The sequence below is a fragment of the Cariama cristata genome, unplaced genomic scaffold (genome assembly GCF_000690535.1).
Source record: "Cariama cristata isolate BGI_N322 unplaced genomic scaffold, ASM69053v1 scaffold18535, whole genome shotgun sequence".
NCBI classification, from domain to species: Eukaryota; Metazoa; Chordata; class Aves; order Cariamiformes; family Cariamidae; genus Cariama; species Cariama cristata.
This window is the reverse complement of record NW_009617155.1, coordinates 48,150-74,571: the sequence shown is the minus strand read 5'-3', so window position 1 is coordinate 74,571 and position 26,422 is coordinate 48,150. Positions and strand designations below refer to the sequence as shown.

General features: G+C 40.1%; 1 protein-coding gene across 1 annotated transcript in view; it reads left to right on the top strand.

Moving 5' to 3' along the window:
- Positions 1–813: 813 nt before the first annotated feature.
- LOC104161871 (multiple epidermal growth factor-like domains protein 6) overlaps positions 814–26,422 on the top strand; it is a gene marked incomplete at both ends in the record, with an annotated part of 73,546 nt that continues 47,937 nt past the window's right edge. The window contains 3 exon segments of the mRNA XM_009700446.1: positions 814–936; positions 20,922–21,048; positions 26,352–26,356. Of these exon segments, the coding sequence (XP_009698748.1) occupies positions 814–936; positions 20,922–21,048; positions 26,352–26,356 (255 nt within the window).

Genomic DNA, 26,422 nt, shown 5'->3' with positions numbered 1-26,422 from the left:
CCAAGGAGGTCTGCTTTGCTACCAAGTCAGTTCAAGACTTTGTCAAAACTCTGGAAGAAGAACACCCACAGCCTGTTATTCAGATTTGTTGCTGTCCCTGCGTACCCCTGCACTGGTGAATTGTGTGTCTGTGTGACATTAACGCTTCAGCGAGAGCAAAGCAAGCAAGCAAGCGTTGCACAAGTGTGCGTTCCAGAATATGTGAAATCAGTGCGGCGAATACCTGCTGGTTTTGTTACATTTACTATGCCATTTGACATATATTCTAGTTTGGAAATACTTGCATACCATCTGTTGTCTCTGATCCTGTTCAACAGAGCAGTAGTACTGACCTGATGATTTCTATCACATTCCTTCAAAAATTCTTATGTAGGGTTTGTAAGTACACGGGTTAAAAAGCAATTATCTTCACTCTTGATTTTTCCCTGCCATTGGCCAGCCTATTTACTTATTTATTTATGTGGTTCTTTAATGTTCTTCATTTATAACGTGTAAAGTTCTATTTTTGCATGCAGGCAAGCACTAACTTGATCAGGTGAATGAGTAAAGTGTGTAGATAAGAGTGCACGCATATCTGAAGGAAAGAAGGATCTTAATTGATTTAAAATACTACTGTCTGTCAGAGGTTTCTCATCTCTACCATGACTGCTAGAAGCAACCTAATACACAAGCGAGCCTTCAGAGTCCTTAGCTGTGCGTCTCGTTAACTTCCTCATTTTGTCACATCAGAATCGTACAGGATTGTCTTCAAATAACCAGGTAATGAAGTCAATGCCCACTCTTTACTGACTGCCGTGTGCTTTCTTCCGACAGACGTAAACGAGTGCACCACTGAGAACGGTGGCTGTCATGACCAGTGCTGTAATACCATCGGCAGCTACCACTGCAAATGTCCAGCTGGCCAGAAACTGGAGGAGGATGGAAAATCATGTGGAGGTAATGTTTTGTACCGTGTCTCACTGCTATTAAGAAGTCAGAGAAGACATTGGAAAGGAAAAGGAAATGTTAGCTTTTATCTGGAGCCAGCTGAAGAGCATATAGTCAGAGTTGTCAAGAGTGCAGATCTTCTCATGTCTGGATTATGAAGATGTAGCTGTAAGAACACTTCAAAGGGTTGGGTTTTTGTTTTCTTTCTTTGAAAAAATGTTATCACTTAACCTGGATTGACTGTGCCATGTTCTGATTATGGAATTTCCATCATCAATTTAAAAACTTGAAGAAAGTGTATATGTTTGATAATATTTTGTCTGTCTCTAAAACAAAATGGTCCTTATCAGAAAATACACATACATTTTTGCATTTCAATCAAAACTCCACAGCTAGAGATTAACCGAATAAAAAAGGATTTAAAACCACATGCTACATAAACCCATTTGTCGTCTTCCTAAGGGAAATATAAGTCTAGTTAGTACATTATGGGGTGAAATTTGTTCTTATGCAAAAGCTTGACTTTGTGTAGAAGCAAAATGTCACATAAGCTTATGTTAGAACGCATAATAAATTAGGGTTAGACTTCTTAAAGATGCACTGGTAAACATAGAGTGGGTGAAAACAAGCCCATCTGGTCTGTTGACCTACAGTCACCACATTTTTTGCCTCATGAAATGCTGCAAAAGGTAGAGGAGATCAGATGTAAAGCAGCCAACGTGTACGGTATTGCAGGCCAGAGCAATTCCATCTTCCTGAACTCTCCTCTAACACAGGTAATGCATGTTCACTGCAATGGGATCTTGTGTGCACTGGCTGCGTGCCTGGATTGCACCCTCGATTGCATTTCATTGCTGCAGTAAGTATATCATTGACGTGTTTGGATTATCTCAAGATGAAAGGCACTAGGTAGGTTTTCATGAGCTGTATTATCATCTTTTCACAAGAAACTATCTTCTCTGGCTTTTCCTGTTGCATGGTATCTCACAAATTCCTTTCTTCCAGGATTTCATTTTACCATTGTCCTTCAACTCCTTTCTTAAGGTTTGTACAAAGCAATGGATTTCTTGGCCATGGTCATGTGCTTTATCCAAACTTTATAATTTATTTTGCTGCACTCCTTTTTTCACTAGAAGATGGTAGAATTATTTTCCACAGCAACCTATGATTTGATATCCAACTTGACAGTGTAAATAAGCTGTAGATGGTTATTTTGTTTTGATTGAAGTTTTTCATTATGGTCTTCCATGCTTTCATTTTGGCGTTGTGAGAGCTCAAGCCAGAAATACCATGCATGATTCACAGATTCCTGCTTCTTCACCTGTGCTTTCTCTTACCTCTTTTGAGGACTGGCTGGTAACATGCCCATGAACCAGTGTGTAGGTCTGTATGTTGATGACTACTTACTTTCAGAGCTGCATAAAATTTGTCCAAAAGCAGGGGTCCTACTCATTGTAATCCTAAATTGCTTAGCATGCAAGAGTCCTATCTCCTTTAAAATAGTTTTGTGTTAATAAGTTAGTTAAATTAGTGTTCCTTCTGCACAGTTCTTCTATTCTTAAAATATACTTTGAATTCCAGTATTTTGACATTCTTTAAAAACTCAGAGCTTAGGATATTTGATTCTTGTGCTATATACTAACCAGGAATTACGGAGAATTTATTCTTGGCCATTTTGAAGCCACTTTTTGAAATCTTCAGACAAAAATGGAAACATACAATAAACTAGAAACACTCAAGTCGTAGAACAAAGTGAACGCTGCGGTAACACTAATTACACCTGAACTTTTGTGGAGGTGATAATGGCAACGAACGTGCGGCTATAGTGACTTGCAAGAAGGCCAACTTCAGCTGAATTCTAGCCATCAGATGTTACAATATAAGTAACTTAGTGGTTGGTTACTACATAAGGGAAAAGACAAAACTGCGTGTGCTGCTGCAAGGTGCTGGTCTTTCAGGACGTGACACGGAATTGGTTTTTATTGATGCCTCTGCATTGCTCAAAGGGGTCATTTTGCAGATGAGAGTAAAACAGCTTCTTGTTCAGGTTAGCCAGCGTTTTTGGAGGAATAAGGTTTATAGTTGTTCTGGGTAGTTACATTCTTTCTTTCCTTATAGCATCATTGTGCTTTATGTTACCCGTTAGTCTAAATTCGAGCGTTAAATAGATGTGTACTATTGTTCTGCCCCCATTATCCATCTCATTGTTGGTTTTATTTCACTGGTGACTGAAATAATCAACTGATGTACAGGGGTTTTTTTTATAAGCCAAGGTACAAATAAAGTGTATTGTTAGAAAAGCACCGTGAAAGTAGTACAGATTTTATTCAGTAAGTCATTAATAGTGCAAAGATTGATCCTGTTTTTCAGAAACAAAGTGGAGCATCCTTCTGACAAAAAGGAAAGATGTCAGGAAATAACTGTATTTAAAACAAAAGAAAAAACAAACACAAAATAATGATTTTTAGCTGTTTAATGCTAAGGAAGGGAAAGCGGATAAAAATTCTCAAATCCAACAACATAATGAAGGCTACTGCTGATTTGATCAATAATAGCTGAGGCTTTTGTGAGCAATTTTAGGAAACCCAAAGGCATAATTTCACATCTAGAATGAGCTGAGAATGCTCAGCATCTCTATCTTCTAAGGTGTCAAAGGTGTGTGCAAGATACAAGTCTCCATGAATATGAACAAGACAACAGCATGAAATAGGCAAGATAATCTAAAATAAGTTATTGCTTAAACTTAAATAAGTTAAATAAGTTATTGACTAAACCTTCCCTTTCTTGGGTGGTTCTGTGGCTGATTAGAGCCATATGGGGAAGGGGATTGAGCAGCACAGCCTGGGACACCCCACACTGCGGGGTCCATACCCCTTCCAAGGCCGGTAAGGATCTTTTCTGACTAACGGGGGGCTCCTATGGCAGGATATATCTTTCAGACTTATGTGGTAAGTGAAGTCTTACTTCTCTTCAGTGAAAAATACTTAGATCAAGTGGCGAGTTTTAGTAAGGTGAAGGCACGTGTGTCTGTATAGAAATGCCAGCCAGAGCGGTGAACCGATTAGCCTTTCAAAACAACTAGCTACACGTGGTACTGCAGCTTTTACTCTCCAGTGTTCGTGGACAGAACTTCAGCTTTCTTACCTGACAGAGAAATATTTTCTGGCAGATAGTCGCGTAGGCATTACGGATTTTGACAGAAGGCTCACGCTTGCCTCTTGCTCGTCATATGTCTGATGGAAATTAATGGTGAGGAAGGATTTGGATTTAAATCACTGCACAAATAATACAACAAATTAATATTTGACATTTACTAGTGTATGACTGTTGGCCTGATTCTGTGCCCTGTGCATCCGTACGGGTGTTCAGTGTTTCAGGGGCAGTCTGGTCAGTGTCTGTGGGTGGATTTGCTCAGAAAGCCGTAACTTGGTCTGAGGAATGGAGGGGAAATGTGTGTGTCTGTGCAATATCTTCTCAGTTGTTAAGCAGAGGTACCACTGACTTCTTATGTCAGTGAGATATGCTGTGAGATGCATAGATATTCTCATTTAATATTTTATACTAATGTGAAACAATTCTACTTGAACATTACAAAAAGCAGAAATTATATTTTCTGAACATAAATACCATTTTAAAACTCAGTTATGGGCACAAATCCAGATCTGTTAAGGGATGCTCAGGCTACGGCTACAAGAGCGTGTTTTCACACATGAATAAGCTCCAGAAGTCAAATTAAAAAAGGTCAAGATCTTAGGTTAACCTTCTTTGGTAAACTGTCGTTTCTTATTTATATTATTGTGCTCTCATCTGTCAAGGCAACTGAAGGAAGTTAGAGACAAATGAAGTCTTATGATTAGCTGTTGATGAAAAGCTTTTCATTTTACTGATTAGAGTGATATTGCAATCACTGCAAGGCCCTCCCCGGGGGTTTCGATCAAACCTTCTTGGAGCCCTGGCAGTTTTCCTGGCTTTTGCCAGAGGGACTTTCGGAGCAGCTGTGTCCAGAGCCAGTGTGTGACTTTGGAAGGCCACCGCTGTTTATCCCAGTAATGGAGTAGTCACTGGTGTCACTGATTTAGCCTGATCCCTGGTCGGATGGGAACTCTCCAAACACTGTTGTCACCAAAGAGTTAATAACTGGGCTGAAAAGAATGCTGAGGGATTTGTCTAAGAGAAAGACAGTGTTTATTAAAATGTCCTCAGCATTTATTTAGCCTGTAAGGTTTGAGGTGTAACTTACTCTTGTCGAACTCTAGTTTTGTCAAAGAGAACAATCATGCTAATTCTGCATTTCGACTGTTTTGCTTGCCCAAGAAATCAGTGAACCAGGCTTCTTCCATATCCTGTGAAAAAAAACCTGAAGGACATAACACTGTGCACCTCTAGGGAAATACCAAGGAGCTTTTTAATTAATTTATTTTTTTAATAGAACAGGAGAAATTTGTCCACTGGAGGGATTCAGGATGCTTTTGCATTGTCTTATGTCAGAAAGTCGCATTTGACTCCTAACACTATGGCAGACTGTGACACACAGTTAGTTATTTTCAGGAACACTTTAATAGAAGGAGAATAAAGAAAATAAATTATGTCTTAAGAAAAGAAAAATATATCAGTTCTGATTATAGGTGCAAAAAGTACCACTCTGCAGGAACTCAAACCTTAGAGCAATCAAGTGAAGGCACTCCTAGATAAGGTGAAGCCACCCAGCCTTCTTCATCTTTCTCTATTTCAAGACCTTGTCTTGAGATATGGAAATAAAACCAGTTGCAGGAATTGCATCACAATTATCTAATTATTTGTAACTCAATTACTGTGCCCGCTTAGTGTCCACCTCAGAGAATTAAGGGAACAGATAACTCCATCTTATGACCTTAACAGACCCTGTATGAACAATCTTGATAACCAAGATATTTTAGTGTATTGTTTTTTTACAGCAATTCAAAAAAGAAGAGAAAAAGAATAGGCAAAAGAATTGTGAGAGAAAAGAGGACAAAACCCAATTTCTGGTATTTCCAGCCCTGTCCTTAGGTGCTCTTGGGTACCCTGGGCCTCCAATATGGGTTCTTACAGCTAAGTCGGAAAACTCCAAGTATTTAAATTTCAAAATATAAAAAAGCTGTGAAGCACTCTGTCAGAGACTGAAGAATAGACATTTTCTTCTCCATTAGTTTGTACATCCAGAATACAAGTAGATGTCTGATCATTTGAAGTGAAGTCAACAAGAAGCAGTACCTGGTTTTACACTTAAATATTGTTTATTTATGAATGCTCCGACCTGTCAAATCAGTATCTTTAGTGACAAATAAAAAGCATAATTACTGCTCTTGATTTCAGATTCCAGTAGGTAAAAATCAAGTGTTCCCTTACTCCTCTTCTAAAGGGAAATATATTAACTAAGATTAACGATTAATTGTGCATTTTTAACACTACTTAGCGTTTTGTGGTCAGATGTCCGTGGTTTTCTGGAGACTATTGAATGTAGGCAGGAGAACTGTGTGGTGTTTGTGGATGGCTGCAGAGGAGATCTGGACAGAAACTACCGAAGGCATTCATAGCTATATTTGCAGACTTTATTGGGAATGTAACTTTATTTCCCCTCCTGAGTAATTCTTTTGGAAATTCCCGATTCTTGTTTTTAAGCATTTGTCTCTGACTCTTGAGAAGAAATGAAGGCTGGAGGTTGTTTGTCTGACCTTTTTTACGCACTCCTGTGCTGCATTTGGAGCCAACCGGGATCGATAGCTGTGAGAAGCCGTTGCACTGTCCTAGGCAAATAGTGTCATCTTTCTGCATTTGTCTCTTCGTGGTAGTACCACAGCAAAAAACGTGCTCAAAATAAGGAGTAAAAATTACAACAGGTTCCTAATAAAGGTAGCATTAACTGTAGGTTATTGGACTTTTAAAATGAATTACCTGCACCCTGATTAATGGCAAGCCCAAGGCAGGCAGGAACCTGAGCTGAATTTTGAGGGGCTCATTTCAGGCTCACGGCGGCTGTCAGCTGGTAGCGAATGCCGTGGGTTGGTTTGGTCAGTCTCCTCTCATTTTGTGCACCCTTCCAACCCTAATCCACTCAATTACACTCTGAGGACACACGAACCCTTTCAACCTTATTAAAGTGTATCTTATACTAAACTCAGGAAAATGGCAGTCATTTTGTGTCTGACCTGTTTCTCTTCAGTCAGGGAAGGGTAGACACATCTCTCGGACCAGAACAGACACTTCCAACCTATTTTTTTTTTTGAGTACTTAAGTGGCAGTCTTAGCCAAGAAGAGCATCTGATGCTCTGATAATTGATTCATTTTTGAATTTTAATTGCACTTGTTTAGGTTTTTCCTGATTCATGCTTGACTATTGCTAAAGTCTCCTCGCTCCTCTCTTACACACTGAACAAAGACGGCTGTGAGCTAAACCACATAATTTCTCATATCTGATATCCCTCAGGGTAGATGAACTAACAGCTATGACAGCTTCCTCCAAAGTGAATATTGCCATTGAAGAGCGAGTCCGTTTATCCCAAATGCATGCTTTTATTGATTGGAGCTGAGGACAGGCACAGTCAGTTTTCAACCACTTTTTATACTGTTTTTATGCAGACCAGTTAGGTAGAAATGGCTGGTGTCAAGAGCAATATCCTGATCCGGGGCTCCAAAACAACAGCTGAAGGAGTCCTACCAGCGTGGGCAGACTGGGACCACTTATATTTCAAGAATTCAACAATTATTTCAAGATAATCTTGGTAAATCTTTTTTTTCCATGGAGGAAAAATCTCTTTTTTTCCATGGAGGTTTTCTTTGGTGTCTAGATTTTTCTCTCTGAATGCTTAATTCAACTGCAGCATTTTAATAACAGCCTTTTGCATAAACAAGCCATGCAACTGGCAGTTTAATTTTCAGGTTTTGTAAGGATTACACAGGGTTGGGTGTAGTGCAGCTTATCAGTATGTCGTACGTTTCCTGCAGCACATCTTCTGCTGTGTTCCAAAGCAGCGTGTTTTTAAAAAAGCCTAGTCTTATTCACAAACCACAGAAAACTGGCACCCAGTTCTGCATTTCAGTTATCAGATGAATTATTGATCACTGATCTGACACAGACTGAAAGGGAAAAATTGTTTCTGGATGTCACAGGCCTCCCAGGTAACAACAAAGAAAGAGTCCCATCTCTACGGCGTCTGCTGGTCTAGTCCATATGGCGCTTGAAAGCTCACAGTGCATCACAGCTGATTGTAGGCTCGGCACATGGGCTGCTTCCCCAAGACTTCCAGCTCCCGAATCTTCCTCCGGGATCTGAAAAGCCTTGCATGGGCTCTACCAGCTGGAAGGAAATACTAAGTGGGAACGATAACTTGCTATTATCCTTGGAAGGGGGTGGTTGCGTAAAGTGCAGGGGGAATGAGAGTCATCGCCTTCACGGTTTCTCTGCGTGTGACTCCAGTTCTTATGGTTGTGAGTTTGTGCAAAAAGTTGGTCATCAACAAAAAAAACGGCCTAAAAAGGTTTTTTTGTCCAGACCGCTCGATACATAAAGCTTTACTGATCAGCTTTTGACAGATAGAACATTTAAGGTTTGGAAATACAGTATGTGCTACACCACTCGTGGATTTAATGTTGTTTAATTAATGGAAGAGCTTTGAATAGCTAGATGGAAAGCACTATATAACTATATGAAAAGACTATTATTGTCCAGACAAAATATAATATTTAGAAATAATATGACAAAAATGATAGACTGCAGTACAAGTATGTTTTGAGATATTTCTAGGGCTCTGTTTAGTTTATATTAGCTAGTTTCTAGCTTTTATGACTACCTCTGAAAGGCAGGTTATGGAGAATGTTAACATTCCAGTGGGCTGATTGACAATAATTAGTTTATTTTAAAGGAAAGGAAAGAAGCATGGTATTGTTGCAGCTGACTAATGTGAATTAAAAGCTAGGTAGTCTTTTCCGCAATTAGAGAGATACAATGATTGCCGTTGTCAGAGAAGAAAATACACTCGTACTTTTAAGAACTGTTGTGTAGGAAGAGCTTTGCAAGCCTGAAATTGAAGCTCTGGTCATAGCCTCCAAAATTACGGATAGTGGTAATTTTATGCAGAAGCAAGACTTTTGAATACTTAAATTATAGCTTGTTTGTAGCAAGGTATTTACTAGCAAATAGAAGCATCTTATAAACAGCACATGAGTCATCTTGGTGCTCATTTTGAGCACATCGAAAATGTAAATTGCAACTGAATTATTCTTGTGTAGAGAGGCAAGGCTTAGAACCCTTCAATTCATACTTTAAATGGAAATTATGAGAGGAAAAATGTGCACATTTGCCTTTCAGTGGAGAGTATTGTGCAGGGTAACTACTGCTTTTTCTATAGCTTTGCCTACAGGCCACGTAAACAAGGACTAAGGGCAGATGGAGAGATAGGAAGAAGTACAGCTCCTGAGTGGTGTTTCTATTCCTCTTCAGAAGCATTTAATGCCAGTCTTCACTGGGGCAACTAATAGAAATCCCATTTTTTATTGAAATGCCCGTGGATTTTATGAGCCATCTGATATATCCTTAAAAAGCTTTAAAACAATTTGTGATAAAATCTAAACCAAACAGAAATCTGTCAGCTTCTCTGTTCAAAGCATTGGCCCAAAGGAAGCAATCTAGACATGACTGTCAGCAAGATAGCAACTGCTGGGAGGGCTACAGTTCGTTATTAAAAGATCAGTAGTCTGATCAACATCATATTGGATTACTCAAACTTCAATTACATGAGTACCTGAGGGCTTTAACTGGGATTTATTAGAAGACCAACTTGAAATAAACCTGCTGTTGTTGCATACCGGATCTTTGAAAGACCCACCTGAGAACCTTGTTAACAGTTACTGTCCCAAAAGAGATTCAGTGTCAGCCAAGGAGCTCAAAAACAACTAATAAAACCAGAGCAATCAAGTGATTAATTTGATGTCATTTTTAATCTCAGGGAGAGGAAAAAGAAGAGGGAGAAAAAAATGACAACTTCTACGCCTGGTGATATTGCTCATTAGGATCCAGCTCTGGAAGTTAGTATGGACAGGTTTGGGATGTGTTAATGCCACTTCTCTCTTCTTGTGGTTGAATCTGCAGAGTCGTGACTAGTATGTGTCATAGGGAAACAGAGCAAGAAAATCTGTGTAATGTGCCGTCTTTTGCTCACTGACAATTTATGTTATAGATTGGCCTGGAGTTATGATAACTCCAGTGGGAGATTGATGCTTGTGGTGACTTCTTGAGGAGACACCCAATGAACTAACGGCTGTAGAGAAATCTCACTGAGCTGGGTTTTACAGAAACAGAGTGGGTTGTGCTGTGATCTCGCCTAGATGAGGCTGGCAGAGAGATGGAGCTTGGTGGCTGAATGGCGTGGTTCCCTTCCCCGGTTTCCTGGTCCCACCGGGTCCTGTCTGCCACGCCAGCATTGCACACCTTTCACGTGTTGAACAACACAGTTCTGCCGGGCGATTGCTCCTCCCAAACCAATTATTCCCAAGATTGACTTATATTCCAGTCAGTTTGTGAGATGAGTCTATCCATGTGATGTCTTAAAGCTTTTTACCAAGACAAGTAGGGCATTTGTCACAAATAACGCTCCTGTTTCTGACCAGCAGAGTGTAAGTACTGTAAGCTGAAAACACCAGATTATGAAGGTATTCGCATGATTATCCTTTTCTTTTGCATATTTTACCTACTGTGTGTAGAAAAGACATTTCTCTATGTATTCTACTTTAGTAAAGACACTGAGCTCAGCAAGCGGGCATTAATATTGCTGCTAAGAAAAACCAGATGTTCTCATGAGATCAGTCATTGCCGTGTTTTTATTCCATAACCGTTTTTTCAAACTGTCATATCCTGCCGAGAGAAGATGCTGATGGCCCAATGTATAAACCGCCTTATTACGTCTCAGATTTGAATCTGCACAAGGAGTTTGGGTTGTATCATGCTGTCACTTAAGCACATCTCCTCATAGAGATCCTCTCCTCCTTTGCCACCCTCCTGCCTCCCAGTGTGGCCTAACTGAATTGTGCCAAGGAACTGTATTTAAAAATTGATAGCCCCGTAACAAATTTTCCTTCTGCTGTTCTGCCCCACGTCAGAAAAACTTGCTGGAGCATTGCGGTGAAGCTGCTGATGCTAGTGATCTCAAAGCCTCTCTCCTAAGCAGAAATTAGATAAAGCTTTAATTATTGTGTTTCGGCCACACTGCTGCGGTGCACAGGCAAAAGGTTCTCTTCCAACTTCACTGCTTACGGCTGATACATTCACTTCTTTTCTATAGGAAATAATAAAATTAATGAGGCTGTTTTCTTCAGTATATAAACATCTTTAAAGATCATACGTTACGTGCTTGTCTGGATTGTCATTCTTCAGATTGTACTCCCTTGTTATTTCATGTGGTCATTCACTTACCCTGGCACCAGTTTTCCACTGTGAGTTTATATCCATCTGTGTGGGTTTCATATTGATGTGAATTGGAGTCGTCAAGGGTGTACAGTTGCCAAAACATCTATTAGTATAACCCCACTGTGGAGGCTGGTAACCCTATCGGTCTTCCTTTTTGGCTTTATTTTGCTGAGATGCTCTGTACTACTCCAAGATCCAGAAATAGACCATTCTTTTTTGTTTTAAACACTAAGAGTAGAGAAAAATGTGCAGATCTACTTTGTGAAAAGATGGAGACAAGTATTTCTTCACGACTGTGTGAAAATGTTGTGGTGTTCTCTGAGGTTGGTCCATGAAATGATCGTGTTCCTTACTTTAACTGTGTACCCCAATTTTCTTGCAAATTATCTGACCTCAATAATTACTTAAAACTCATATATATGTGTGTGTCTCTGTGTCTATATTTAATGAAGAATGCCTTGAAACTCTAATTAGGGCTGCTTGACTCCAAAGCAGTTTACATATCACAGGCTTACACAGCTATCAAACAGATGCTTCTCCTTTTTTTCATTCAACTGACATTTTCATTTTCTCTGCATATTTTGAGGACTGAGCAGTGATGTGTTTTGACTCCTGAGGCTACAGACGATATCAAAATGAGGATTAGAAATGAAGCTTTACCTGTCAATTAAGTTGTTAAGCTTGTCCTCCACAGCGTCTACACTTTCAAATGGCCTGTTTATTGAATTTGAAATAGTTTTCATTCTTGACCTTGTTTAAATTGAATGGACAGTTCTAATTATAATCTTCAGAGTTTTCAACTGCAACATATGGTTTGCATATAGAGTTGTGGATGAGGGACTCTTGGCTGTTTATTGAGCTAAACCACTGTTAAATATCTCAGGAGAGATTGGCATGTCAGGCATTGAAAGTAAGCAGAAATCGGCAGTTCAGATATTGGCCATTTCTGTCTTTTCACGTCACTCTGTCAAGGAGATCTGCACTTGAGGGACATCTGAGAAATCAACCGTGATTGCAGGATCCAGTCATTGGTGAGGAACAAGTCACTACTTTGAATGGTTGCATTGTGCTATTCTTCACATGAGAGCAATATTAAAAAAAAAGAAAAAAAGAAAAAAAAAAACCCACACTTAGTGCTTCTTTTTCCCTGATATGTTCCTCCCCTATCCCAACGATGAATTCAAATTACCAGGATCTTTGGCAAATCGATGTCTGTCTTTCAAGTCATCTGTAGCCCCCGCTAACAGGGTTGTGTGACATCTCACCTCTATTTATTGATGTATTTATTCTCCAATAAGGCCAGTAACAGATCAGGAAATGAAATCCAGGTCTTTAAGACTTGATCGGGTGGATTGTCCCTTTCAGTGCCAGGGCTTATAGAAATTTTCCCCCCAAAAGCGGGTTATAGGGCAGCTTGCACTGGGCACGTGAGCTGGAAGCAGCTCTTGGCCTTTCCTCTGCAGCTGCTCCATGAATCTCCCCAAAAAACCATACCTCAGACGTGCCTCTGTCCTCTTCCCTCCTTGAAAACAGGCATCGGGAAAGGCATCTCCCTTCAGACCTGGACATAAATATTTATTACCTAACACAGACATAGTCCCGTAGATGACTCTGCTGTTCAGCATTTCATAGTGCCATGGTCTCTGTCCTTTGGTGTTCTCAGGACAAAGTCAGATAAACCAGAGGTGAGAGAAAGGAAGCCCAGCCTAGACACGACTAGAAGTCATTGACGCTGCCTGGAAAAACATCTGAAATCCAGGGCAAGGTACCATCTATGGGGTAGAAGATTCTTCTCCACAATGAGACTGAATTACTGGGGAGGTCTAAAGTAAGGCGGCAGACTGAAAGACAGTGAACCTGGTACAAAAAGCTTTGTTTTTTTCATGCTATCGATTTTTGGGGGAAGGTAAATAATCAGACAACTTGGGAAGCCTGTTTCTGTGCATGGCTAATTGGATAGCCCTGCTGAAATAGGTGCTGGTTAAAACTGCTTTGTCCTTAATCCTGAGCAAAGCAGAAACGTAGTGGAAAACTCACTCCTCTAACAAGGGTCCTCTTTCATTGTGGAGTCGGTTTGCAGGGACTAAATTGGGTAAGGAATCTCTTAACCATGCCTTTTAACCAATCTCTTATCAGATGTGACATGCTCCTTTCAGTACGGTTTGCTGAAGCTATTCTGTTAATTAATTTTGTTGTAGCAGGCTTGCCTCGGACACCTGTGACTTACTGAAATTTAAGTAAGCTTTGGCGGTGATTGGAGCTAACCTGGCTGACTTTGAACAGGAGCAGACAATGGATGCTCATGTAATCCATCGGAGGGGCCAGGAAAGGGCAGAAACAAATAGTTGAGGAGCAAAAATAAAAGCCTAGGAGCGCTAACAGTTCAAAATGGCCCAGCTGGCTCCACAGGAGCACATTTATCTATGCTGAAAGCTGTTTCACAAAGGTGTTTTGACATCAGGCTCTAGTAGACCACTCAAAAGAGCTTGTAGCATATTTATGGTTTTTTGTGAAGCGTAAAAAAGCCCTAGACCAGGGGTTTTGCAATTTAAAATCTCACAGCTATCAAGAACTGCTCTTTCCTCTCAGTTTGGTTCAAGGAAACAGAAATATGTGTTTTATTAATATGAACAGAAATTCTGCTTTTTCTTGTTGAATTTTAGACTCTGTTTTTGACCAGACTTTAAACTTGCATTTTTCTTCCCAGAGTCAATACTAATGTCAGACTCCTTCATTGTGGAGGAAATGGACAAATATTTTTCGAGCAACAGGAGTTTCAAAACTCCTCCAATCAAACTTTCAAACTCCAAAAACCACTTTGGTGTTAGTGAAACAGGAGAGATCCTTTTAAAAACTTCTACTGCGAGAGCAAATTACGTCATGCTTAATAGTGAGTACGATCGTGAGTGGATTCACACTGGTTGTCAAATTACGGACATTTTCAAACTCAAGACTTGGGGAGACTATGTAAGTTAAAGGAAGCTGTGAGCTGAATCTGTCATGAATTTATCTGCTTATAGCAATTGTGGGTCCTATTTTATGTTTCACTTTTACAGAAATAACTTCTGACTTTTGTGATCAGCTTATGAATGGCTGGGAAGCAAGCTTGTTTCCCTTCCTTCCCTTAAGTATATAAATTAATTTAGAAACACATGAAATTAATGTGTAAAATCCACCATGTAAATTAGTGGGGAAAGACCATATGATATTTTCACTTCATAACTTGTGTGAGGTTTAAACATGCTTTGGAATATATAAAAGAGACTAATCACAGCGCCGTTACAAATAACAGAAGGGAGAGCACTGTCATACATCTTTGTTGTTTTAAATATCATGTTAAATAGCAAACAACACGAGAGTTTTGACATCAGATGTACTAAGTGATCTGCAGTTGAAGAGACTAGGTGAGCTAGTCAGGGCGACGGAGAGGTAAGCCAGATTTTTGTTGATTTATTTACAAATAAATGTTTGAGTTGAACAGTTTATCCACTTGTGATAATTTTAAATACAGCCACTTAAGGTTTCTCGTTGTGATTCTTTATGTAAGATCCAATCTTCCCTTCCCTGTTTCTCTATCACCATCATTAGTGACTAATGCTCACAATATTGTGTGGAGACCAAGGACCCACAGAGCTCCCTGGGTAAAGAAGAGACAAATCCCAGATTTTACTGAACTTTTAAGATAATGCTGCAAAGAGTAGACCATGCTTCCTCTTTCTGGTCATGATTTTTTTATAAATAATTACAATATTTATTTTTAATTATAATCTGACTTTAAAACCATCAGCATAAACCATCCTCTAAGTAAATGCAAGTAAAGTTTTATGTTTCCCTGCTTCTGCTGGTTGCATCCTTTCTGCAATGAGCTGGGGGCATAGTGGTGAATGGAAAATTGAAACATTTGTGTGTCATTCATTCCAATTTTATGTAGTATTTCTTAGGCATCTGGTAAAAAGGGTGTAGTTATGCTTCTGTGGCAGTAATTTGGGCCAGATCCACAGATGGTCTTGCGGTATTTTGGGTCCCTGCGTGCAGGCGATTGTTCTAGCGTGTACCCACAACGTGTTTCTTACATCAGCTCCCAGCTGGGCAGAAATATTTTCATCCATATCAAATCTCTGGTGTTTGTGGGGTGAGTGATGCTCACAACTACTTGGTCTCTGCCTCTCTTCGTATTGTTCTTTATTAATTTTTTCTCTGCTTATCTATCAGAAAGTACTGGCTTTGAACAGTTATCAATCTGTGCGTGTTGTTACAGTCAAGGGAGAGAAAACTTGTTCATTTGTCACCCAAAAGAAATGCCACTGGCTCTGTGGAGCTAGCTGAGAGGTAAACCTTGCTCCGCCACTCTGTGCCTGCTTAGACCTCACATTGTGCTCTTGAAAAAATGTCCTTGGTGTGAATGCCATCCCTGGGATACCCTTGGCACATCGTCTCTCTTTCCATTCAGGATTCTCAAATAGTTTGTGCCATCGTTAGCTTGGCCAGCCCAAAGAAGGGAACTCAGGTCTGCAGTAGAGGCTGTATTTTAAATAACCTTATACCGTTCATTTTACTAAAAATACACAAGCAGGAAAAATGTGTAATAAACTTAATATTAGAAGACTGTTTCATCTTGTACTTTCAGAGCAGCTGCACACACGTGCACAGAAGGCACGTGGAAAGCGATAAAAGTTACAAATAACGACTTTGTGAGGGATGCAGTGCTTTAAAAAATAAATTGAATTAGAAAGAAAATCAGGCTTACCTTTCAGTATTCCTGCAGGCACTTTGAGCTGTGAAGTGCCAGTTGTCCTGCTCCAGAGCACAAATAAATGTATATGCCTACAGAGGGTCATGGGTGCATCATTGCAGACCTGTGGGAGTGCGGGTGATGCATTAACCATGGGAGTAGTCACTGCAGAAATTGCTGGACAGGTTCTTTGGAAAGAAAGGATTTGAAAGCGAAGAGGATTTGGGATTTGCATAAAGTGCCTGCCCAGTGGTTAAAACAGGGACAAGCATTTCTAAGTCCCTTTGGTGGCCTGTGACTGTTGCGGTATGTGTTATGTGCGGGTTTAAGGATGTACCCGGTTTGCCGTATAAGCACAAGGGCCTTTGGCAACACCGACTGCCCTCCGTTCGGAGCCGTGGGAGCTGTGGGCACAACCTGCTCTTGACCTGCAAATGGTCCTGGCGTGTTGCAAGTGGAGAACTTCAAACTGGGAGCTGAAAAATAGTCCACCGGCTCGCAACTCGGTCTTGCATAACATGGCCAGAAAAGAGGGGAAATATCATAAAAATGGAAGGGAAATGCAAATGCTCAGTCCTGCTGCCATCACAACTGTTTTTTTTCTTTTTCTTGGGGTTTAGTTTTGCGTGTTGTTTATATTTCTTAGTGGTTTAAAAATCAAAGCTATTTGTTAGTAGGGAATTGATCTGGCAAGATCTTACTGTTGTTTGTGGTTGTTTTTTTTTTTTTTTTCCCTTTATAAAAACATGATTGCAGGTTCACTAATTGTCTGTGTTTAACACCGCTGTCTGTTTATTTTTGGGGAACTGATTGATCATAGCTGTTCCTAAACATTTTAGTAACGATACGAAGAAAACCACTGATGTGATGACCCTGAATTCCAAACAAGCAATCACGGAGTTCTGTATTCAAACAGGTTTGGGGCAGGGAAATCAGTCTGTTGCCAACATGGCCTGTCAAATCAATTGGGGACAAACTTCCTTGAAAATTAGCAGAGCCCCCATTCAAGGGTATGGAGGACTTCAAAATCTGTAACTTCATCAGTAAGATCTACCCTTGGAAAGGGCACAGTGCTGGCAGCGGTTGTGCATTTGTACACCACATCTTCTCTTCCCGTGTTTGGGACTTGAGATGTGCATCCTCTCAGGATGGAGGAAATGTCAGCGTGCAGTCACGATGCGCAGAGCTCGGTCCAAATGCACAGACCTTAGAAGCACAAAGAGTTAAAAAAGGTGCATGTCATGGTGGCTAAAAAACTTGTCATCTTGGAAACACGTAGGATTGACTTTTGGACTTGTATGACTGACCATAAGATTATTCCCGCCAGGTTATTCCCAATGAAAAGTGGATAAAAGGGGATGCAATCCCTGTGCGTGGGGCATGTGCTGCACATGGACAGCATGGAAAGCAGAGATACCTTCAGTGGGGAATCCCACTAAAATACATTTCTGTTGAAATCTTCTGTAGGTGAGAAGGAGGATATTCACATACTGAGCCTGCTCTATTCACCCAGCAGCATAATCTCCTTTGCACGGTAGCCTTGGGACAGCACACCGTTCTCATTTCGCTTCTCGCCTCTCGTCTCAGCAGATTGCTCTCCCTCTGTTTTGTGGGAATGCAGTTGCTTTCATCGTGGTCTGACTTGTGATAAGGAAGTCATAAATGACCTGAAATTTGGGTTATTCTGATAAGCATCCTAAATTGTAACTATAGAAAGTTGAGCACATAGGTGTTTCAGTTTGATCTGCAGTGGAAGCTAATCCAAATTTAATTATAGTGTATTGTTAAGCAGATACAATCTTCCATAATCCCATAATATTCTAGAATTACAATAGAACGACTTTATATCTCTAGACTATTTCTTATATTTTTATAACTTCATAATTCTAGAACAATTTTATATTTCTATAGTAATTCCAATACAGAAAAAGAAATGGCTAGTTCTGTGCCTATAATGGCATAAGCTGTTGTTTTCCTGGTATATATAACCTTTACTTGTATAGCAATTTAAATGTAAGACTCCAAATAGGTTAGACTTTGAAAACTTTCAAGTGCAGTTCAAGCATTTAGATTAGTGTCTACTTTGCAGACTGCTCCCCAGACTAAATAATTAAGGCATTTTTCTTCTGTAACTGGGGGCAAAGTTGTTTCCTGGCCTTGAGATGTAGGAGACATTGAAAGGCAACTATGCGTTGCATTTTTCTTGATTATATCTGTAATACGTGAAGGAATCTTTCAACATATAATCCTTAAAATATTGATCTTGGAGAGAAAGCCTGAGACTAGAAGGGATCATCTGTCATCAAATTTGTCGTTCATGTGGCATCCCGGGAAGACAGTTGTGGAGTTGCGTTACAGATTTGTTGATCTCGCCTCTCTTTTTTCCCCACTTGCTGAAGGGAGTCTTGGGGTGGAGTTAGGTATAGCTTGTATACACAAGTGTTACAGAGGTTTTTATTTTTCATTTAATTATATTGCCTTTCAGCAATATAATTGCCTTATGGCCTTTTGGGATGTGCCAGCACAAGGGAATTGCCATCGAAAGGAGAGCCGCAGTGGGTGCGGGAGCTGCTGGGTGCAGTGCTCCCCCGCAAATCAAGTTATTTCTTTAAATTTTCAAATAGAGACTAACAAATAGAGCTAACTCCAAGTGCTCGTTTTTATTAGCAGAACTATTTTTTCTCCTTTGTAAGTGCTGATATCCTAACTTAAAACTGTATTTAGTATATTAGAGAAATTTTGCAGCTGATTGTATTTGACTTTATTGAGGTATAAATACTAGTATGTGATGTACTATATAGTTCAGCTGTTTCCTTGTTATATTTCTCTGAGCCTTTTTGCTTACTTTATTTCTGTGATACTCAAGACAAATAGTTTCCTGGATTTGATTTCGTCCTGGCGTTTTTCAGCAGGCTAGTTCTTAATGGTATAGAATTCAGCAAGATGAATAACATTTTCTGTTTACTGTTTACATTTAAAAAAGCAAAACTTCTGTTTAAAAAAAGAGTATTCCAGATGTCTCCAGGCAGTAGGAAATGTATGTAGTATACCATGTAATAAAAGAGCAAATATAGCAGAAAGATTAAAAGTGGCGCACGTTAGCAAATGGTCTGAATTTAAACACTAGTCAGCACCAGGACTTCATTTTAGGTGAGTGAAATTCACATGTGAAGTATTAAAATTTAACTTTATAAATACATTTCCTTAGGACCAGGACGTTGTGCATTTCCAAATCATCTTTAAAACTTCCTTTTTCATTTAATTTTGATTAGATTTTCTAAAACAGAATAAATATAAAAGCATTAAAAAAAATGTAACCCATGAAAGCTAAATGCAAAGCAGATATATCAACAGCAAAAATATGAAGGCCAGACCCCTTATTCCTCAAGTGCAACATGAAGGGGAAAAAAAACAAACCCTCTTTGTGTTGCTGTGTTCTGCTCTGCTGCCAGCTCGCTTCCCCACAGCAGCAATTACAGACTTCCCTCTCATTGCAGCCGCTCTTTTATTTCTTTAAATCCCAATCTCCTCATCCATCCTCCCTTGGGTGTGTAAATCTCTTAGATGATTGGAGAAGATGATCTAAAGAGCAATTAAATCAATGGGAGTCTTCAACGTTGAAAGGAAGATTCTTTATAGATGTCTATTGCAGGAGGAAGGTTTGACTTTGGCAAGTGGAGAAGGGTTTTGGTGGTCAGGATAATTTGGTACCGGCATCACCCCTGGTGAGACAGAGGGAGCTGGAGTTACAATCCCTGGAGGCTGTTAAGGAAAGGGCAGACAAATTCTAGGCAAACATCTACCAGGTGAAATTTTGTCAGGGAATGGACTAACTGACTTATTTCCAATGACTTCTGTGTCAGTTTTTAAGATAATGGTGTCAACATGCCAATCAAATGCTATTTACAGTAGCCCAGTGTTGCTGAAAAGGTGCAGAAACTGCTTATGTGGTACTTCTGGAAATTCAGGTTTGTGGGTCTGTTTTAAACCTTTGCCTGTTTACTTAAACTGTACTTGATCTTTTTTGTCCATCATTGTCCGTCATTTTCAGATGAAATGTTATAGCAGCCTTCTTAAGGTGGTTTAATGCTGGTTTCCCTCTTCATTTGACTGAATGTAATCCCCTAACATGTGGAATATGGAAAAGATACCTGCTTAGATTCGGAAAAGGTATCGTCAGGAAATCACATCATTTTTCTGGGAGGTCATCTGAGAAGATGCTATGGAAAGTTCAGGTGAACACAAGGAAACCCAAGGGACAAGAGCCACAGAAAATGTGGCACAAAAGCATCATTCTTTTTAAATATAGTGTCTAAGCTCCCTGGGTATTCAGTGGTTGAAAATGTAATGTTGATTGAGAGCAAGGGCTCTGCTCTTGCATAGCTTTTTTCCATTTATGTCCATTGTACATGCTTGTACCCTCAAGAGCATCTCCCAGTGAGATTATAAGCCTGACACAAAAGGAAATATTCATACAGCAAATTTTTACAAAAACCAAATATTTGACCAGTGGTACCTACAAGCTCAGATGTGTTATCTTACCCTAATTCCTTCTCTGTATTTTTCTCTTGGCCCCGAGGAAAACATCCACGTCACGGATCACTGTAATTAACAAGAACTTCAGAAGTAGAGACTACAGAGGCAGTGACTGTGGGAACTTTGAAAAACACCATAAAATTTCAATTTTCTTTGCTCTGTTTACAGCACAGAAGCAAAGTAAACAAAAACCCAGCCTGAGTGTAACGGTTGCATTAGGTATGAGCTGCGTGCCGTCCAGGAGAACCAGGATACATCTTTGCTGAGACTATCTTGTAATTCTCATCATCTGCCTTCCTTCTCTAGACGTGGACGAATGCGTGGTGGTGAACGGTGGCTGCCAGCAAGGCTGTGTCAACACCCACGGCTCCTTCCACTGCCAGTGCCGGGCGGGATACAGGCTCCACGCTGATGGGCGCACTTGCATAGGTAAGTAAACGTTAACAAGCACTTCATGTGCTTCAAGACGTGGTTTTTCTCTGCTAAATCTGTCTTTGTGTAAGTGCAAAGGTTTGTAGACTTCCCCGGTCTGAGTTTTGACTAATTCACAAAGGATATCATTATCCATTGCAGTTCAAGCAGCTTGAGAGAATTCAGGTATTTCCGAATTTGTTCCTTTTTTATTTTTTTTTTGTGAACAAAGCAGTGATGCTGTCCTGTGTTTCTGTGATGCAATCTTGTGAAAATTTCTTTTGTTTTGCATCAGGCATTGAAGAAATAGTGTCTTCTTTTCAAATGAAAATGTTTTCTGAATTCTGATCATTTTTAGTTTGTGTCACAGCTCCCTGCATGTTCGAGCACTGCCCTGGGCTTTTCTGCCCCCATTATTCTTCCACTTAATCTTTTTGCCTGTTTTTTCTGAAGAGGTACAAACAGCAGATAGTGAAATCTCCTGCCCACAGTTGCCTGGCAGAACGCTGCTTTTCTGACCAAGCAGTCCCAAAACGCAGCTTATGTCTTCAGTGATGAAGACAAAATAAAAGCTGGTGGTTGCCACTCTTAAGTTGGATTTAACCTTACAGTAGGTGACCATCTCCGTCAGGCTGCCCAGACTGGGACCCCGTAGGCTTTCCCAGGCGGTGGCATGAGCAGAGGCGGGAGGATGTCATTAATTCGGCCAAGGGGTGCAATGATGGAGTAAAATCTCTGCAACTGTGCTACAGCGAGCAGAGCAGAAAATCCTCTTGGGAAGATCAAGAGCAGAGGCCAAATTTGTGAATTACTGAGATGCATTTGAGAATACGGTGCTAGGGACTGGTAGCTAGAGAAGGAGCTCTAAAAGGCTAATGAAATATTTAAGTGTGTGCTCAGAGGTCTTCTCTGGTTTTCAGAGAGTGCATAAAGAGAAGCAGCCCTACCCTTTATCTCTTCTCTTCAGCCTTTGCTGTCTGTTGAATTTGTTAGGTAAAACAGTAATGCAGAATTGTCTGCTTGGGTCTGTTTTACATTTTAGTTATTAGGCACAGTGAGAACTATGGATGAGGTGGGCTGAAAACTTTCCTCCAAGGCATATTACATGAAGGTTTAGTTCGTGCTAATCCTTTTAGCTCATGCAGGAGGTGCCCATGCATGTGAAGCTGAGAGTTTTGAGCACTTTTCCTCAGATTTTACTCGTGCTGTGGGCTAATTAGGGTGCTATAGATTTGCAAAAGCTCTTTGTTCCCACAGCAGTCCTATGCCCTTTAATCCATTCCTTTACCTACACTGCTCTTTAAAAAGTTGCACTGCTCCTCTACATCATGGCTACATCTTCATCCACTGCAGTCCTGTTTGTAACATGTCTGTTACAACGGATACCAACTTGCCCTTGCTCAGCCAGCAAAACCTGCGTTGTACTCCTTCGTGGCACATCCAAGCAAAAGACAACACATGAAAGCCAATAACAAAAGAAGTTGGAGACCAAACTGATTGCCTTTCTTTAAATTAGTTTTAAAGCCCCCATATTGAAGATCTTCAGTTCATGAATGCTTGCTCGTGGATGTGTTCCCCTTTCTGCCAACATTAAATATAGAGCATGGGCTGGCTGCAGGTCTCGTCTTGACAACTGCTCTGCGAATCTGAACGATGCTTGCAGTTGTACTGACAGACATATGCTCTTGGTCAGAGGAATCCCATTCCAAGGACCAGGCATTAGAAAACAGTAGGAAGAGAGTGGATATGATCCCAAAGGCTATACCATGTTTTTCAGATTTGGGTGAAAAAACACTGGTTTACAGTACGGAGTTTACCCTATGTATGCTCATGTAAATGAGATTGCCGTGCAACTTTTCAGTTCAGTCCATGACACAATGACCATTTATGCGCTTGTGGAGAGAATCAGCAGCTCTGCTGTTAAAAATAAATTTCTTAGGTTGGACTCTGAGCCCTGAAACAAGACATGTAGAGTTAATTCTGCATGTTGCTAAAAAGAATAATAATAATAATAATAAAATAAAATATAATATACTGTCCTTCTGTTGCATTTAAATCAGTACAAAAGTCAAGTTGTTGAATTCTGCAAAAAGGATTAAAATGTTCTGTCATTTGGGAAGAAGAAAAGGACATCATTTGTTTAAATTTTTAAGCCTGATTTTAGGTAATATGAGAAGAACAGTCAAGTACGGTCAGACCACATCTGCAGAACAAGTTCACACACAGTTTGGTCATTGTCTCGGTTCTTGCACAAATCCCTTGGTTGTGCTTAACCTCAGCCAAATATGTCATCAGTCGTTTCTGGTATTACCGCAGCAATAAACTTACTGATGCAACTAGAACACAAGATGTACCAGTGCTTGAGCTGCAGGAATGATGTTTTTTATTTAAAGAACTTACCCGTTTTAGGTTTGTTGGGTTTACTACATACGGAGACTTTCAGGGTTTTGGTAATTAACTGCAATTAAAAATATGATGAAGTCTCCATCTTTTTTTGATTATCTTAGTTGGAGAAGAAAAGGGTGCAGAAACACTAATGTGAGAGAAAAAATTAATGTAAAAGAGTGGTTCATATTTAACTATAAACACAAGTGTTTTTCTGTGAATTAAAAGAAAAGAGAGAAAATAATCTCTCTCTGATCAGATCTGACCAAGGAAGACCCAGAAGTGAAAGATGTGATGTTTGAGTTACATTACTCTCTCTAAATAGTCTCATTTTCAGCTGTAGTGGAGAGGAAAATTTATACAAAAAAGGACTAAAGTGGCTTTGGGGAGAAACGAGCAAGAGAACTGAATGATAAATGCTAAAAGTAGATATTACGGCACTTAAATGGATTTACCTGGGTAATATGTAAAGCCTTCTGTGGACACAGAATAGTAAAGTTTTCTCATGGCACAAATAATCAAGAAGCTCCATTTGGAGTTAACCTAGCTACGAACAATATCAGAATGCAAGTTTTCATTTCAGAAATGTAAGTATTCACAAGAAGTTATTAAAAATACCCAATGCAATGTTCAGTTCTATTTGCGGTATCTCCAAAACTATCGAGGAGAAACAGTAATAAATCCGAAGATGAGAGACAGGAATAAGTTTCAGAGAGAACTGCTATCATGATAATGGATATACGCAATACTGAGTGGAGGATATTGAGTTCTGTTTCAGCTGTTTAGACAAGACACCAAAATAAATGGATATAATAAGCTCTCATGCATGGAAGCACAAGAGAGTTACTAGTTGATGAGGACAGAGAGAAGCAGTTCATATAAACCGGTCATCCAGGAGTGCCTAGCATCGGGATTTGGTGGGCACTGACTGCTTGCACTGCCCATTGGGGATGGAGAGTTTGCCTCTCCTGCTGCACCAGTTGATACATTCAGTTTTAAGCCCTCATCTGATCGAGAAGTAAAGCCAATAACGCACTTCTCTTTTGACCTAGTGCAGCTAAGCAGAACATCTAGCATTTCAAATAGGGTTTGCATTAGCAATAATATTTCTTCCGTGACTACTTTAGAGGATGTAACAATCTCTCCCACATACTACGACTAAGAAGGGACCGTGTTCTGGAAATGAGCTGTTTATGGAAGGTGATTATCTCAGCTGCAGAAATACAAAACAAGCATCCCTTTACACAGGCTTGTCAGATGAACCCAGCCCAGATTTCCGTTATGTTCATTCTTTCCACGTCTTCTTTTTCTTTTTGGCAACCCCATGTTTCTGGGAGCAAAAGTGCCAAAATCACTGGAGGGGAAGCAGATTTTGCAGCCTAAATGGCTTGGAAGTCTCCCATGCATAAGGAAGTGGATCTATCTTCTTATAAGATATTCAGCCTATATCTGAAGAGTCAATAACCTGGGATAAGCTACTTTCTCATGTGATTGCATGGAAAATCACTGAACTTCTGTCACAAGCTCTTTCCAGCGAGTCCTGTCCTCCTACATTGTCATCACAGTGTGTTTGGGATCCTGACTAACTGCTGGTGGTCCATTCCTCCACCCCTAGTATGAGCCTCAAAATAGGTAGTTTGAAGAAATCTGTTTGTTTGTCATTCCTCCTGCTCTCATTAGAAACTTCTTCTCATACTCGAAGGCAAACAGCCTCAAAAATGGCTTGCCTTGTTCAGCGGTAACTAGTGTGTGAAAGGAAAATACTTTCTTCTTGAATCCTTTGATGATCTCTGATGATGCTTTGTGCCATGCCAGAATCCCATTTTTTTCAATGCTCATTTTCTTTCTTAGCTTTTTGGTCCCACAGGGTTTGCTGAATATTGAATTCTTTTTTAGATATATGTGCCAGACTGAAGGTTCACTACAAATTAGATAATTAGAATAACCAAAGGTAACACTGTCTAATTTTTTTTGTTTTGTTTTTAACACCCTGATTATATTAACGTAATGAATTTAACTTCATTAAAGTTTAACCAACTGGTGTCTGGAAAGCAGAGACTCAGACAGAGAATATGTTTATTGTAGTATTGGGCTGTGTTTTTGGACTGATGTAAATTCATTGTCTTCGCTGGAATTTATTCTTGTTTGAACTGCTAGAAGTGAAAGCAGAGCGCAGTCTTTAGACTCTGATTCATCTCTGGTGCCAGCTGTTATCTTTGATGTCTGCCTTATGTAAAAAAGCAGTTGAGGTGTGGGGTTTTATGGAGACTTTCACACACTAAGACTCATAATAGAGGAAGTAACAAAGAAAATTTCTCTCCAAATCTATAAACTATGTTTTTCCACCGAAGTTAAAAGCACAGTGTGTCTGAAGTTACGTTTCTTGTCATTGATAAGGTTGGATTTAAGGTGATAGAAAACATAGGTTTGAAGAGACTGCATGTTCTAACTCCATGGTTGCTATGTATATATCTAACTATGGCTTCATACTCAGGTTTTTTGTACAAATATGACCATTGTTATAAAAACTAGTGGGTTGAGAAATGTGTATTTCCCAACCATTGGCAGATCCTTGTCTTCCCTGTGTGATGCCTCCCACCGCCAGCTCCCTTCCTCAGCATCGCCAGGCATTATCCCCAGCTGGGCCCGTGCCCCTGTGCCTGTCAGGACTCGACAGCAGGGCTGGTTTTCTACCAAACTTCAAGAAAAAAATCTTTGAAAGTGGAGGGCATGTCGTTTTTCTGCCTGACCCCCATGCACATGCTCAGCCCCCCAGCCGCAAGCCCCTTTACGAGAGGTGGAATTAGACTCATGACATGCCAAACCTCTCCCTTTTTCTGATCCAAGATGCATTGCTGGTGCCTGGCAGCACAGGCACAATTCATCCTGTCCCTTCCCCGTCGGCTCTTCTCATTCAGTCTGGCACCTTCTCTCACGTAGCCGGCGTGATGCCCGGGCAGCATCTGTGATGAACCCGGCCGTGGCTGCCCTGGAGCCATCCGTCGCTCCCC